This window comes from Sphaeramia orbicularis, chromosome 12 (genome assembly GCF_902148855.1).
Source record: "Sphaeramia orbicularis chromosome 12, fSphaOr1.1, whole genome shotgun sequence".
Classification (NCBI taxonomy): domain Eukaryota; kingdom Metazoa; phylum Chordata; class Actinopteri; order Kurtiformes; family Apogonidae; genus Sphaeramia; species Sphaeramia orbicularis.
In genome coordinates this window covers 41,627,817-41,645,000 of record NC_043968.1, presented here as the reverse complement: position 1 = coordinate 41,645,000, position 17,184 = coordinate 41,627,817, and the positions used below count along the sequence as shown (strand labels likewise).

The following is a 17,184-nucleotide window of genomic DNA, read 5'->3' as shown; positions in this document are numbered from 1 at the left end:
TTTTTGTTCCGCTGCCCATAATTTATGTATTACACAGGGAAAAAATCGAGAAATTATGTCAAAATGTATTTCTAACCGTCCTCGTCACATTTGGAAGTGTGCCAGTTGGTAGGTTACTCCTTTCTCGTACAGAGTGAGCCCTCTGTCTTTGTGCTCCTCCTCTAACCAGGTCAGCTGTGTACATTTCATGAATCACTACTACCAGGTTCTGATGTCTGACGCTGCTCTTCGGTTAGTGGTTACCTTGGCAATATAAAAGGTAATCGCATTATGGATATTAGCTCATTTATCTTTTCGGTAAATTCTGATATTTATTCACACGACTGAACTTCCGGTGCAGTTGTCTGGGCGTCTATGTTGAAAACATCTGCAAGGACAAGGAAGTTACGCAGCAAAGTTAGCCTTAGTTTAGACGTTGATACAACACTTTATGTCAGTTATCTGTCTATGAATTAGCTTTCTAGCTTTGTGTTGCATCTCATAATCCAGCCAGGCTTTGTGTTTTCTTGTAGTTGATTTAATTCAGTAATGCTAAAGGGACGTAAAACGGTGTAAAACCGCCCAGACCTAGCTAAGTGGTAGCGTAAGTCGGCGTGGACCACTCATGGCTGTAGCTCCAGTCGCAGGTCTAGTCCATAAACAGACTGTGTAAACCGGACAGATGGGATATGACGATGGAAAATGATGAGGATGATGACTGTGTTTTTATTGTTACAGGTTATTACTTCTTGAAAAGGTGTTTGGAGGCTAGCCAAAATGATCAGGGCTAGTGGTAAGTGACTGCATCCTAATAGCTCTTCTGTCATGGAGGTTATTTGTGTATTGTAATATTGTTATTTGTGTATTGTAATGTTTCTATTTGTATATTGTAATGCTGTTATTTGTGTATGGTAATGCTGTTATTTATATATTGTAATGCTGTTATTTGTGTATTGTAATGCTGTTATTTGTATATTGTAATGCTGTTATTTGTGTATATAGTCTGTGGGTGTAACACATCTTACATCTGTGTTTTTTGTGTTTTTTCAGGGGCTTTGAAGTTAGCAGCACTCATCGTTACATTTCTCTTAGCTGTCTTCCTGACTTTTCAGCTGCTAGAAATTAATATGGATTTTAGTCTGGGCAACGTTATTGGTGAGTAGGAAAACGAAACTCAACTGATGGATTTTTACATCATTCAAAACCTGTAAATCTAACTGTTCAAACCATCCCTTTTGCTTTCCAGCCAGGTCTATGCCGGCAAATGAAGGCTGTAAGTATGAGTTTGAACTAAACTGTTGAACTTTTGTTTTGTGTCTGGACTTGTTTTTCCGTGCCACGATTTAATTGAGCATCCTGGTATGTGACAAGTGATACTGTGTTATCTGTTCACAGCAACTAAACCAGTTACATACAAATGTGGACTGACTAAAGCTTGTCCCAAAGGACACTTTGCCTTCAAAATGGCAAGTGGAGCAGCCAGTGTGGTGGGACCCAGAATGTGTCTGGAGGATAAAATGTAAGAGAAAAAATCTGGTTTTACTCGTCACTGGTTGTTACTGCCAGATGAGTGCTATTATACATAGAGAATAATATGTAAATAGAAAAACAGGAAGACGAAAAGTTAGGCCAGTTTGTAGAAAGCAGCTTTGCCATTTTCAAGCTGGAGCTACATCTATTGGGTCCAGCTCCTCAAATTTGAGGATTTATTGTTTAACACCATCTTATATTTAAGAAATTAGTAAAGAGTGAATGAAATATTTTTGATTTGGATTTTTAATTTATTTATTTAAAAAAAAGGTCACATAGTAGCTTTTATAAATGTAGCAATCACCTTAGGTTTCAACAGTGTGTGATGTTTGATAAAGGTGGTAAACTGATACACATGGACTCACCGGTTCCTGGAACTATACACTCATGTCAACATTTATTTGACTTTGACTTATTTTAGACTCATGAGCGGTGTGAAGAACAATGTGGGGAGAGGAATCAACATAGCCCTGGTTAATGGTAAATAACACTGCAAGCCCCTAACAGGAGCTTTTCTTTTCACTTGAATATTAAAATGATACAGTATATTGATAAGAGATAATTAGACCAGATTTCTATATTATCACATAAAAAGCAAAAATCAGTAATGTCATATATGAGATGAACTGTGGTCAGGATGATGTACTTTTTGTAGAAAGGTTTTATTGCCCAGTAGCTCCTCTTGTTCTTTGTAGTGAACCGTAAAAAAGAGTGATCTAACACTTTTTTTTTTTTTCATCCCCACAGGGAAAACAGGGGAAGTTATAAAGACGGCCGTCTTTGATATGTGGGCAGGAGGTGATTAAAATTCACAGCCTTTTCTTTTATATCGTAAAAGTGGTGTTAGTGATTAGTACCATTAATCATGTCTAACCCTTAGGCATTTGTCATGTTAAATGTACTGTCCTGTAGATGTTGGACCCTTTATTAAATTCCTGAAGGAAATAGAAGATGGGACAGTGGTGATGATGGCCTCATTTGATGATCCTGCGACAAAGTAAGAAATCCTCCAATCACTCAAACAGTTTAAAGTAATTTAAAAAATGTACTCTGTATTGCAACCATGTGCGCTATGTTTGTTCTTGTAGATTAAATGATGAAGCCAGGAAGCTAGTTACTGATCTGGGCAGCTCCATTATCAACTCTGTAGGATTCCGTGATAACTGGATCTTCGTAGGAGGGAAAGGCATCAAGACCAAGAGTCCATTTGAGCAGGTAACAAGACTCCACAAGTTAATGTTTTCTCACTGATAATCTTTAGGAAGCAATTCATCTTTACATTAAATGAAAGTCGTTAAGATTATATTACCATCAATGCATTGTAAATAGGCTTGTTTGCAGGTGACGTCTTTATCAGTGGGAACTGCAGGCGGAGAGCAGGGAGCGATTTTCTCTTCAGAAAACACTGTTGAAATGCGTCTTGTATGAGTCATTGAGCTTCACTCTAGTCAATCAGTTTAAGAAACTATGGGGAACTTTTAGTTACTGTTAATGAGGGGGGATGTGTGTGCAATAAATTGAGATTGGGAGCTTTTGTTTCAACTATATTTTTATACACTTTATGTATGTGAACAATTAAAATCTAAAAAAAAAAAAAAAAAGTCTAAAAACAATGATACTAACACTTAAATCATGTTAGCAGTTACACAAAAGACATAAACACAGTGGAAACTGCTTTTACTCATCAGTTTGTCCAAACTGAGTGTTGTCAGATACACAGTTATACTGGTGATAATCAGGTCCTTTTCCTTTGAAATGCTCTTGTGGTGGTTTCAGTGATCTATCTGCATATTATTACATTGCAACATACATGTTGTAAGAAGAAATTCACATCTCCAGCTTGGAATGAAAAAGTGGAACAGTCTCTAAAACTCTTTTTGAAAGGATGATTGTGCAACCTGGCAGCCTATAGAAAATGTGAAAGTGTCATTTCTCTTATGACTTTTCTGCTCACAGAAACATTACTTACACAGATCAAATTCCTTTACTAATTTGCTGTGCCTGAGTGTGTTAACTTTCTGTAATTTTTTTAGAGAAAATAACTTGAAAGTGCAGCAGCACCCACTCCTAGGTACGAAAAGATCAGAGATGCACACTGTAAGCAGCGTAATCATTATAAGTGTGATTCTATCCCAGGCTTTTTGATCTAAATAGAGCCACATCTTGAGTGACATTTTACTGGTCCTCTGAAACTCTAATCCATTGAATTTAACTACCAGAATGTAAACTTGCTAACTTAATCCACAGCTGCCATTTGTCTTCTGGAGTAGCCTAGTAGTTGTGTCTGCTGCCTCGGATCATGTTCAACATACACTTTGATTTCATGTTAACACTTTCCTCTGTAATATGGCCATATCATCACATATCTGTGTATATCTTGTCGATTCTGATGTTAACTATCTCCATCTGAAATTCAGAGTCATGTGGTTGATCCTTTCACCTAGGCCCTCCTGTAGAACATATTTGGTGAGGTCTGTGAGAATACTATCTGTCACATTTCATAACAGATTGCTGTCAAGACTTGACTATGTTAATATGCCATGTTTATTGTAAAGTAGCTCAGGTTTCTCCTTCTTTGTTGTATTGATAGCCGTTTGTATCCAGTATAGAAGTGCTACTTCATTGGGGAAATGTTTTAATTTCATTTATATTCACTCAACCTAGAGAAGTCAAAAACACTGGCTGTAACAGGGGACTTTGTTGTGGCTACTGTAAGGCAGGGTATGTAAGACTGTCCTTAAATAACACAATACTTTAATAGTTCTTCTCTGGACCTTGTGTTTTGCCTGTGTTTTGTATTTTCCTCTTGTTTTGCTGCATTTGGGACATTACTCGATCACCGTTCTCTCTCACACTTGTCCAGAATGAAGTGGAATGGCTGTGTTTGAACAGTTCTGTTCATGAACACGAACAAGAAATATTACACACTTTGTCTTTAAGATAACACAGTAGTCCACCCTAAAGAGTACAAAACTGCTCATATTGTTTGTGATAAAGATATCTGATTGGCTTCCTCTCTTCTAGCTGGTGATCATTATTTAAGAACAAGTACAGCTTTCTGCAGGCTCTTATTTTAAAGTGTAGAAGGGAACTGTGTAGTGATATACTAACTAATTACCAAAAAAAGACGCTGAATATTTCCCCCACTTTCTGTGCAACTTTCTTGTTGGTATGAATGTGAACCATAACTGGACGACTAATCCAGTCCACTAATGAATGCCATACAGGCATGTTTTTGGTTTTAGTTGAAGGGTAAATGACCTGAAACGCAAGTGTGAACACACCCTAAATGTTTGATGAGTGTGAGTATGTATGTGTCATGAACTTCAGCTAGAAGAAGTTGGAGGTGGTAGGATATGCATTTCCAACAACTTGCTTTTAAATACAGCATGATGAGTAATGATGGACTGTCCAGAGTACAGGACGCATAATGGCTGGCAAGGTTTCAACAAGCAGTATATATGTCAGTCAAGATATATGCTTAACAAAATGACGAATAGCCCAGCCCCTCCTTCACTTGGCAGGATGTATATTGTATCCTTAATACCATAAGCCTTTCATCTGCTCATTTCACAAGAATGTCGCACCCTGTCTGCACAGCTAGAGTGACCAGGACAGAGTTCAGTGGTAAAGAAATGGGAGTAGGTGCTTTATAACAACATGTTTTTTGTTGCATTTGACGGTCAGTTTCAGCCAGAACTGAACTAGTGACTAAATCATTTAGCACTCTGTAAGTGAACAAATACTATATGCCAACTATTTTAAGAGGTTTATTGTGAAGAACTTTTCAAGTCCGGAGATATTGACTGCTTAACCTGATAGTGAATTATCTTGTGTCTTTTGTCAGTAAAGTGAAAATGAAACTTAAAGCATGACTTGATGGATGCAGATACTGCCACGGGAGGGTAACATGTCATACAAATTAGATACAAGCATTATTTCTGTTATTGTCAATGAGATCAGGGAGGAAATAATACCTTGCATGTGTCAGTTCTGCTTAAAATTGCAGAGTATCTTTTTAACAGACTTTAAAGTAGGCAGGTTTTTATTTTCATCATCTGTGTTTCACTTTTAGACACTTAAACTTGTTATTTGTGGTGTAGCATAGCTCCATGGTGCTTTTGTGTTTTTTCCTTTCAGATGATGGTTTTGCTATTGTGGGAATGACCTCAGTAACATATCTAATCTCAAGATTAAGATTATTTAATCTAGGGTCTTAGAGAGGGCTGTGTTTATGTCGGTGCTGTTGTCTTTAAGGGACTGAAACTAATTAGTGATGGAAGTAAAATTGGTTAGTGGTTACCACTTCTCAAAGTGTATCTGCCTTAAAAATGCAGGTAAAGTTGTCCATAAAAGCACTGTGCACACACTGCCATGAATATAGTGCTAATATTCTGCTGAATTTTCAAATCCCTCTAACTGTTGGTGGTTACTGGCTTCTGAAGTTGTCTCATTGTCATTAGTCTCTAAGTGTACTATGTTTTCATAGACTGTGGGTTGTTTTCTCAGTCTACAACCAGAATATTTGAGACTCTTTTCTTCACGTCATAGACCACGGTTGTGGTTGAATTGGCCAAAAAAAGAAAAAAAAAGTCATATTGCCATTTCCCAGCCACTTTTCCCTGACTGAGGTGGAAAATTATTTCAAGGAAAGATGTGAAGGAGAATTCATAACAGCCTGTGAAAAGAGACTGTGGTGTTCAGAGATTCCGATTACACTTATGCTAGGAGGATGTTAACGTGGGTTGACTGTTGTTACACTGCAGTGTTCTGAAGATGGCCTGTAAAAAGTGGGTCTTGGATACTGTGCCCTGCTGTTAGAATGTTGCTTCATTCAAGCTATAAGTGTGGATGACCTGACTGAAAAATATGACTTCATAACCAAGGTTGGAATTTATAAAAACAAGGAATACTGTCCAAATATCACTCACATTCACTGTGCTATCTACCCATATTTGTCAATTTACAGTAAATCTCAATTAGTTTGATTATATTATAATAAATACTAAACTCACCTGGTGTTAGGCTTCAAAATCCCCAACTGTATCATCATTCTTGAGATTAGATGTACAATTAAAAGCATTTAAATTCATTAAAATACTTTGTTCAGATGAACTGAATAACTCACACCCCTATTAACTCATCTGTGACTGAAGTCATATTAATTACTGAAGGCTAACATTCAAAGTGAGGAAGTAGTCAATGCAGACCAAGTACAGAATGCTTTGTAGAAAAGAAGTAAGAAGTGAGAACATTTTGCCACAACAAAAATGAAACATTCGTATTTTATTGTATTTGTATTGTTAAAAGTTTCACAATACATCCTTTCCTTTTGTAAAGAATGGACTGCTTTGTCCTCTGCTTAAGGAGATAATTAAGGAAGTATTGAAAGCCTTTGCATTTAGAGAATTTATTTTTTTTATTTAGTGCACTGCAGTTTTCTGTACAGATTTATGGAAGTCATCAGTGGAGAAAGGACATTTGTTCTAGATTTGCTGTCATATATGCTGTTGTCGTACACAGCCTCGTAACCTCCCGCCTCGACTATTGTAATGCCCTCCTATTGGGTCTCCCCCAAAAGTCCCTCCATAATCTGCAACTGGTCCATAACTCTGCTGCCTGCATCATTACTAAAACCCCCTCCTACTACCACATCACCCCCATCCTCCAGGAACTACACTGGCTCCCAGTCAAACCAAGAATTGAGAATAGAATTCAAACTCCTCCAGTACACCTTTAAATCCGTCAATAATCTCGCTCCTCAGTACCTGTCAGACCTCCTCCATATCACCACTCCAGCCTGTTCCTTCAGTTCCTCCTCTTCCATATCCAGCTCACAGTGCCCCCTGTCCGCCTCAGCACCATGGGAGGTCGAGCCTTCAGCCGCTCTGCTCCCCAGCTCTGGAACTCCTTCCCACCATCCATATGTAACAGTGACCAACTCCCCACATTCAAATCCAGACTCAAAACTCACCTTTTCAGAGTAGCCTACCCACCATAAGTTTTACTCTCCATTTTACATCTTCATTTCTATATATCATAATTATTCTTTTATCTGTTTGTTTACTTCTTTGTATTTTATGCATTGTCTGTTTTATCTTGTTGTACAGTGTCCTTGGGTGTCCTGAAAGGCGCTTATAAATAAAATGTATTATTATTATTATAAAAGCTTTAAGTGGAAGCTTTATTGCATAAGAGAAGCTTTAAACATAGTTCTTGGCATAAGTGGTAAAAAAACAAAAACAACCTATAATCATCATTCAGCATATTGTAATTGAAGTGGTCTGAGATAAAGTGAGACTCCTGCAACAGGCACTAGCTGTGTTTGTGAGGTGTACAGTTTCTATAGGTGGAGGGTTTGGCTACTCATATGTGTTGACAGGTAAATACAATGGTTGAACATGTGACTGACAGCTGTAATTACTAATCACTTTTATGTCATTCAACATGCAAGCTTTGAAAAGTGGTTTCACTTTTCTACAGCACTGTGCAATAACATCAGGTCATGTGTGTTTATGCAGTGCCTGTGCCTGTACCTAACAAAGGAAACAGTTCAGATCCTATTGGATAATTACTGCCGTAATTAATATGTTTTGGCTGCAACAAGGTATTTAACCCTAACCGTTGCAGGGAGTATCTTCTCACTAAAGGCGGTCAAAAAAATATAGTGTTATTGGCCAAGCAATTGGACTGACAGGAGAGCTGCAGAAGGAAGGTGTGAATTTTTAAAGTCATCCTTTTTTTTCTGCAGATTTCAACTCCTGCAGCTTTAAGTATTGGATATTTTTACCCAGAAGCCTCAGCCAGCAATTTTTAGTCTGAATAATGATAAGAGTAAAAGAATGTAAGCAGAGTGGGAGTAAGCTGTAAAGTATCTGCACTTTGAAGAAAGCAGGAAGTACTTTATTGCATCATGTATAAACTATGACAGTGTTGAAGTACTTGTGTCTTGTGCTTCCCTCCTCAGCATATAAAGAACAGTGCAGACACCAACAAATTCGAGGGATGGCCTGAGGTGTTGGAGATGGATGGCTGCATACCCCAGAGACAGGACTAAGTCGTTGCTGTAACGGTCACATAGTTTTCCTTCTCGTCCATCCGCCTCAACCTCCTGACAGTATGAGTTTTCTCCTGGTTCTCTAGGAAAGAATGGTTATATTCCACGTCAGCCATGAACAAACTGCTCAGGCTGTCTTGCACTTCGGCTCCTCTTTAGTTGACTTTAGATGATTTTTATTTGGACTAGTTATTGAAACTAGTAGGTAGAGTGCACTGATTAAAAGGGACTTACTGATTTTTGACATACTACCACAATTTCTGTTGTTCAAACCCAAAGACTTTGCTGTGATAGTGTTGCACTGCTGAAAAGAATTTCATAGCCCAGATGTTTAATGCTGTTCAAAATACACGTTGACTGTACCTTTGCCTTAATCGAATTGTCCTATACGTGTTCTTTTGCATCAACATGCCTTTGTGATTCCATTTTGCTCTTTTATTTTGTTACTGTATGTTTCTTTTGTAAGATTATAATTAACAGGGTTTGAAGATCCGTCTTTTTGCTCTAACCAAATGTACCAAATTCACTGTGAAATTTGTAAATATTTGCAGAGAAGGATCCTGCTTTGAAGGATCCTAATTTAATGAACAGTGTAATAATATAATTCTTAAAATAAATGATATTGTTAGTAATGTCTCTCTGTGTGTGTGTGGACTGAACGTGTTGTATACTGTAGAAAGAAATTGTTCCTGTTTGGATGCTGGACATACTCAACATTTGTTGCTTCTGTTATTTGTTGTCATTATAATTGCATGTCCATTTTATAGCCACATCCAAATCTTATACAGTATTGTTTTTTTTTGCTGCAGCCTTTTCAGAATTTGTGGATAAATGGCAAGGAATCAAACATGATCTGTCTTCTTTTAAGCCTTTTAACTGCTGTATTTTAGTTGTCAAGAAGACCTTCAAGATAAACGTTCATATGAAGCAGGTTGGGAAGGTACAGCAGGTGCACAACATCCTCATCGCTTCTGTGGAAAGGGGAAATAGAAAATGGAAACAGTAATAGCATTATACAGAGTTTTCAGAGCAGTAAGGGCTTTTAGAGGAGTCCTTCTCTGACACAATACTCTTTGGCATTCAGCCTAAAATCACACACCTCTGACTATGACATTTGTAGTAGTGGTTTCAGAGAGTGGCATTTCCTTGTTCCTGAAGTTTCACCAACATATGTCTTTCTATTAAAGTGTATTTACATATGGTATTCAGTCAACTAAAAACAAATTTCATGTGAAGTGGCCAGATGTCTCTAAGAACACCCAAAAGGAACTATACTGAACTGAAGAAGTCTCTTGGATAAAAGGCAAAACACTTTCTAAAGAACTGAAGTCGTCCAGTCGAACCGAGAACTACTGAGAAGAATGATGACCTGGGCAAATGAGAACCTACACAGACACCCAAAAGGAATAACCTGTCTATTTCTAAAATACAGAGATGTGTGAACATAAACTAGGATCATGTAACACTGTCAACCTTCCTTTTGCAGCATATTGTTGAGTCTTCATTCTGCTTTTTTGCATTAAATTTATCTACCAAACCCTGACATGGAAAATCTAAACCCAATCTTAGTCGATCTGATATTGAATTCTTAGCAAACAAGTGGTGCCAGGCCCAACAAACCCTGCCCCTCGCATGTATTGTAGCTTATTTTGACATCGAGCCAGCTGATGTCATCATGTCTATGCGTGTGGTGATGTCATATCAACTGCCTCTATATATGTGCCAAGTTTGAGATAAATTGAAACAAAATTAATGTATTTATAGACATGTGAAATTTCGCCCAGTAAAAGGAAACGTGAGAGGAAAAAAAATTTAAAAATTCAGAAAAAATGTGAACCTACTTTTCCCAAAATGTAACCACATCTATTCTGGGTCACTGGCAATCTATAAACCCAGTTTTTCATGAATTCAACCAATAGTTTTGCTGCTAGAGTGTTAACAATGAAAGAAACAAAGAAGCAAACAAACAAACAAACTGGACCAAAAACAATCCCTCTTGCCTCGCCTTCAGGGGGGTGAGGAAATAAATCAGTATTGTAACTTCTGAGCAGATATACACTTGGAGAATATAGTATATTTTAAGTGCTGAGATTTTACAATTTAAAAAATTTTGTTGTACATTCCACTATTATTATTCCAGAAGTAAAATATGCATTTTCTTTCGTTATATGTATTTCCAACATTGTAAGACAGTAAGTGACAGACTATGAAAAACAGAAGGCAGTGTGAGCTGTGAGACGTGTTCTCTACAGTCTTCTTTAAATATGCTGTTTTTGTACCAGGCCATGTTTTTTAAATGACAGGCAGATGGCGCTATAGGCTTTTTTAAGTCGCTTTGCAAACCCTATGCTCTGGATTGTTCCCAGTATGTGTTGATCAGAGATTACTTTTCTATTATTTACCTGTATTTATTTTTTCCAACAGTCATGTGATTGTGCACTGTAGTAAATGCCAGCTTTATTAATCTGCTATAAAGGTTTAATTTAAGTATAAAAACTGAGTGCATAACATACGTGAAACACAGGCTCAGCTGGGGCCTTTCTACATGTGTTCACAGTATGTGGATGCACAAATATTTACAGCTGCACTGTTGTTGTGGATTTTATTTCGACCTACTCTTCAACTCATAAAATATGGGAAATTTTCTCCTCTTGCCTAACCTGTGTGTGTACATTGGTGCACAGATAGTCATAATAAATAAATGATTCTGACATTCACTTTCACCTGTGAACACTCACATGCACACACAAACTCAGACTTACAGGACATGCATGACTCTTCTCAAGGTCTGTCCCTCTGCCAGTAATGTGACCTTCTGAATTCCCCTCCACACAAAACTCTTCCCTATTCCTGTTAAATGAAAAATCACCACTGTACCACCATCTGAGCTCTAACACAGCACTGAAGGGACATTTTCAATTTTCACGGGAAAGCCTTTGTTCAGCCTCTGTTGCATATTTGGGTTTGTCATCCCAGTATAAACCTTAACGTGGCCTGTTATGAGGGCTTTGTGTAGGAATATGTTATTGTTTTTCTTATTGTTTTTCTCAGTACAGATGGAGATCTATGTGTTATTGTGTGCGATGGCTTCTAAAAGTGCATAGACGTTGGTGTTGGTGTAGGCTGATCCTCCTCTGAGTTCCCATGTTCCTGTACTGAGAGATGAGGAGTAGGAGGAAACTGTCTCCAACTCATCTTATATAAGACATGCTATATGATGCATTATGTATGAACATGAATTTCTCCTATCTCATAAACCTCTAATGATGAGACATCCCCTGGGATCTTGAGGGCAAAGCTGTATAAACACAGGAGCAGGATAAGGATAACATGCTCTCACGAAACAGGAGAGGCGGGTGAGTTTTTTTCATAGGACGCCCAAAGTCTCTGTTTTCAGATCAGATCTTTTTACTTCACTTCTGCATGTTTCCCAGAATAAATCTGTCAACTAAACAAAGGTGCTTGGATTTTGAAGCAACTCTGAAGAGCTCAACTTTCTTATTGCCTCGGTCTGACACTTGCCCTCTGCCCTTTAACCCCACCACCAAATCCCCGTCTTCTGTTTGCTCCAAAACCTGTTTGAAAACATCACCCTCATCTACATACTAAGAACTGGTAAAAAAAATGTTGCACTAATTGCACAGCGCTGCTCACAATATCTCCCTCTGTGACTGAATACTCATCACATCTTACCATGCAAACCCATTCCAACTCGTCTACTCTGCTGTGACTCATCTAACTCCAGTGGCCTTAACATCTGAGCCCTGACCTTTGTCAAACTACGTCTCTGCAGAAACTCACACAAGAAGTTACTTCAAGTAATTTACCTAATTTAAGCTCTCAGCCAAAGCTGTGTTGTTGTTTTTGCAGTACAGTTTCTGGTCAGTAGTGGCAGCACTGAGCATGATACTGCAGTCATTCTGAAGAACTCCTGTTTCATTTCACTTTATTATATCAAACAGGAATAGGGATATCAGCAGTTATCACACCTGTTTTAATGTCGTCCATCTTATCCTGAATATCAGATGTCATCACTGTCTCAAGAGCCTGAAGTTAGTAAATTTATCACAGATCTGTGACAAACTCTGAATAGATATTTGGGAAACTTTGATCTTTTACTAGACTGGTAACACACTGTCAAGTTGCATTATGGGAAATGCAGGATCCAGGGATTTGGGGACTTTCAGCCAATATTAAACTGTCCAAAGGTGGAATGTAACCAAGCACTTTTATTCAAATAAAAAATTAAGCAGACATTTGAGGTACTTTCTATTTTATACAGATTAATACTTATACTCCATTTACTGTTCACTAAATTTCTCTGCAGTGTCCAGTGAAAAGCATGTAAGTGTATTTGGAATGTTTGTGATGAACTGAAGGATGAAATGTTCCTTTACTTCTAAAAGAAAAAAAAAATCCTCTCCTTCTTGAGCTAAATAAACTGTTTAAATATTCACTTTTATCTGATAGAAAATGAATTATCACAAGGCTGAAAGTAGGCCTGTTTGTTTGAGATCATGGAAAGTTCTGTTTTTAGGCGCATGTGGTCCTCACAGGACAGTGGTGCTAAAAACATTCATTCATTCATTTTCTGAACTGTTTAGTCGTCCAGAGGGTCGTGGGGCTGTCAGAGCATATCCGGGCGACCAGTGGACAAAGGTGGGGGCCACAAACGTATGATGAGCTCATTGAATATACTACCTAAAATGAAATCAGTTACTTAAGGTCAAAGGAGCTCAGTTTTAAACATCTACAGCAGTAAAATGCAACATACATTTAACATTACCCATCAATAATACTGCACCCAAAACACAACATATAAAATTGAAAGACTGACCATTGTACTACACAGTGACTAGGACTTCTTACTTTAAGTATACTCTGCTGGTAATACTTACATCCCTTTAGTTAAATACAGTTTTTAATTCAGAACTCTTACTTGCAGTGCAGTATTTTCACTTTGTGGATATGATTAGCTCAGTTAAGTAAAGGCTATGAATGAATACTTCAGTCACTAATATATCCACCAGTCCTTGAGTGGTTGTTTAAAGAGAGTTTATCTGTAAAATAAACTTAACCAAAAATAATTTTATTTGTGCTTCTCATTACTTTTTACCTCTGTCAAGGTCAAAATGTAATCGCCTATCTCTTTATTTGTTTGTATGTCCTCATAATGTTCTTATCAAAATGTTCAGATTCATGGTGATTGATTGAGATCTGTGTGATATGTGACGTGAATATGGGCCACTGCTTCTTTACATAAACACAGTTGTTTGTGTGTGTGTATATTGTGTGTATGCTGTAACCACTCCCATAATCTGCCTTTTATCTGATACTGGACACCAGCAAAAACATTTGCTCAGCCCTTATGTTTACTTCTAGCACAGCATTAACCCTCAGACTCCCTCAAAACTTTTCCAGAACTGTTTCTTTTGGTTCCTCAACCCCCACTCGCAACAGCTTCCTCCTCAGTTTCTGCAATGACCTCACTGCCCTTGCTTTCCGCCCCACCTCCAATCTTATAATTACCTCCCCAACACGCGCGCACACACACACACACACACACACACACACACACACACACACACACACACACACACACTGATCCAGACAGCTGTGTTTACACCCACTTGGTCTGTGGGAACTTCCTGCTGACCTTAGCAGACACACAAACAAAACATAGACTGCAGACCGGATCAATAGTTGATCATATGGATCTTTTCACACATCCCTATATTCCTCAGTGTGTTGGTGTCAGTATGGCAGAACAGCTCTGTTGTGCGCATGTATCACAGCTTCTTTGTTATGACTGTGTGCATGCTGTTTTTCTTATGATTCTTTATGATTACACCAAGGCCTATATTCAGGGAAACCTGAAAACTGAATTTCACACTTACGACATACTCTATGTACTGACAAACAATAGGACTCTTCACACACATAAAGGTTTAAGTATAAATGTGTATATGGTGTCTCTGAGCTTGTCATTTGAGCAAAGCTCTCATTCACAGTAGATTTGTGTTGCTTCTAACTGAGGGATAGGACGTTAAGGTGGATCAAATCACTGTCTGCGGGAAATAGAAATATCCAGTTTTTCGTACATCCCCAGTGTAATCAGTTACCGACTTTGAAGGAAAATAATAGTGATTTAGTTTGATGCTCAGCTCCAGATTCAGTGATTAATTACCTTGAGTGTGATGTGGTGTTAAACCATTAGACAATGTCTGAAAAAAGGTAGTTAATTCCTGGAAGTATCAGAAATATCAGCTGATTTCTCAGCTACCATCAGCTTCATTTAGATCTACATTGTTATATGAGTCATCTTGCTTGAAAATAGTGCTCCAGCAATTTTGTACGTGTCATTACCACTGATCATTATGTAATAAATTTGTAGTATTTGAAATGTAAGGGATAATTATTGTTGAACAGAAACAATGAATCAATGTATGTTGAGGTTCCATACTGTTCTGCCCATTTTTAATCTAAAAAAAATAATTAAAAAAAATCAAGTATAACTGTGATTCCACATCAGAATTGTATGTTCTGCTTTGCGGCATCACATGCTTGATGTTGCATTTAGTATCTTGTTTCCATCATAGTATTAAGGCACTTCTAGGTACATGCTTATTCTTTATTTGTAAAGTCAGCTAGGTTTGCTATAAATGTGCTGTGGGAGCTGTTTTTGTCATCATGCCCATTCCAGTCGATATATGTAGCTTATGTAAGTTGCTGTGCTGGTCAAATCAATGCCTTCACCATGACTTATCCTGTTATGTGACATAACAAGTATCAGAATGATTACATACTTATGCACAGACCCATAACTATGTCAGCCGGTATTGAGAAAACAGTGAAAGTATAAAATCATGCTATATTTTCTGGCAAGCCTGTGCAACCTTTTCCCATAAATACAGCCACCTCATAAAGCTCACTGCATCAATTTGCATCTTGCATTCCCTCACTTCACAACACATATTTAGGTGTGGTATATCATAAAACGTGATGCATAATTATAAGCAATGCAATGCAATTCTGAACCGCTTTTATGTCATACCAGTGAGTACGTCTGGAGCGAAGAGATGCTTTTTTTTCCTGTGTAGCAGCAGGATCAGTCATAGGCTTTTCAGGGCCCTAAAGGCAAACCTTTTTTCACATTTAATATGAAAGACAGACTTTCCCTTGTTGGAGAAATTTAATGGGCTTTAACTGAGATCAAGGAAGAAATTGTCCAAATGTTGATTTTGTTGACAGTCTGTGCTCTTCTCTGACGTTACTCAGTTTGAAAGCAAAGGATATTGTTGAACTTGTTGAACTGACATGTAACCTCAGAACCATCACCATGCGAGTTATGAAAAATAAATGTCAAGGGAAGCCCCAGAAAAGGGTGGGCCTTTATGCCACAAGTCAACCCTGTGGTTTCACTCTAAGCAGTAACTTATAGGACGTCCATATGCAGAGGGAGAGGTGCAGAGGATCCTTTCCTGGTTATTTTCTTGTCCTTTTTGCAGGACAGTGTTGACATTTGGAATAATGTGAACAAATTTACACTGGAAATTTTACATAATTGTTCAGTCATAGTTTAACATTGGAGTGTTGTTTTCTACAGGAGCTGAGAAAACAATAACTACTCTCTAATCTGTCAAGTAAAGAGAAGCTTTTGTGGCATTACAGCTAAATATAACTAAAACTGGTCAAATCTTGCATTAGATCAACACATCTGACCTGGTACTTGTTTTCCACCTCCTGGAACAGTGTAATCAATTACACCTTATTTATTTTTGTTTTCTTTCCAAATTCTACAGCACACTTTTAAAGACAGAACTATGCATTTGTTATCATGACAGTCACAAAAACTGAAGAGCTCGAGCTTTTAGTTGCTGGAATATGATTTCCTGGGACTACATGAACAATTTCCTTTCTTTTCAGGCGAAACATGCTGAATATTTTTGTCTTCTAATCCTCTTTTTTATCTCTTATGGGTGGGAATACAAGGCTCAGGTTTTGATATGAGATGTAAAAAAAGTAGATACACTAAGTGGTTATTTGAAACCTCCCTTCGATAATGCTGGTTCTCCCTTTGTTGCTCAGTATTTTCACTAGTCTCCATGTTATAACATCTTAAGGAATATTGTCTGTGCTGCATTTGTGATATATTTAGTCTACATTTAATTGGTGTTGCCTCTGTGGTGGTTTTACTTTTCAACAAATCTCCTAGCTGACAAAAAGGTTTCCATACAGAGATATTTTAACTAGATGTTAGAGCAGACTGAGTAAACATTGTCCGCTAATAGCAGTCATGTTACTTTACCATTTGTGTGTGCGCGCTTTGAGAGGGTGCCAAGTCAACTGTATATAGTAGAGGTGACGGTATTTCACAGTTTCTCCCACCGTACAAATGCAGGACTGTCTACACTGTGTTTTGCTTCCATAAAAAGGATGCAGGTGTGTAGGTTTAACCCAGACCTACACCTCATGGAATGAACTTAGACACACAAACACACACTCATATAGATGCTTTTTAAGAGCTGTATTCCCTTCCATTCCCAGGTGAGTCTTGGTAAAAATAACTACTACTCAGTCAGTAGAGTCTCCATAGAGTTGATTTGTATCTAAGTTTA

At 37.8% G+C, this 17,184-nt stretch overlaps 1 protein-coding gene across 3 annotated transcripts; it reads left to right on the top strand.

Annotated features, from left to right (window-relative positions):
• The first annotated feature begins 149 nt into the window (after positions 1–149).
• On the top strand, positions 150–9,199 carry fam3c (FAM3 metabolism regulating signaling molecule C). Of its 3 annotated transcripts, none has more exons than XM_030150041.1 (10): positions 150–259; positions 718–772; positions 1,030–1,134; positions 1,226–1,252; positions 1,375–1,498; positions 1,931–1,989; positions 2,257–2,307; positions 2,422–2,506; positions 2,598–2,724; positions 8,477–9,199. In XM_030150041.1, exons 2-10 carry the CDS (start codon positions 757–759, stop codon positions 8,564–8,566), a joined length of 684 nt encoding a protein of 227 aa, XP_030005901.1. In that variant the 5' UTR covers positions 150–259; positions 718–756; the 3' UTR covers positions 8,567–9,199. The 3 variants fall into 3 exon arrangements, with proteins under 3 accessions (XP_030005901.1, XP_030005902.1, XP_030005903.1); XM_030150042.1 differs by having other exon boundaries at positions 218–262; positions 711–772; XM_030150043.1 differs by lacking the exon at positions 150–259 and adding an exon at positions 418–626.
• Positions 9,200–17,184: the final 7,985 nt, after the last annotated feature.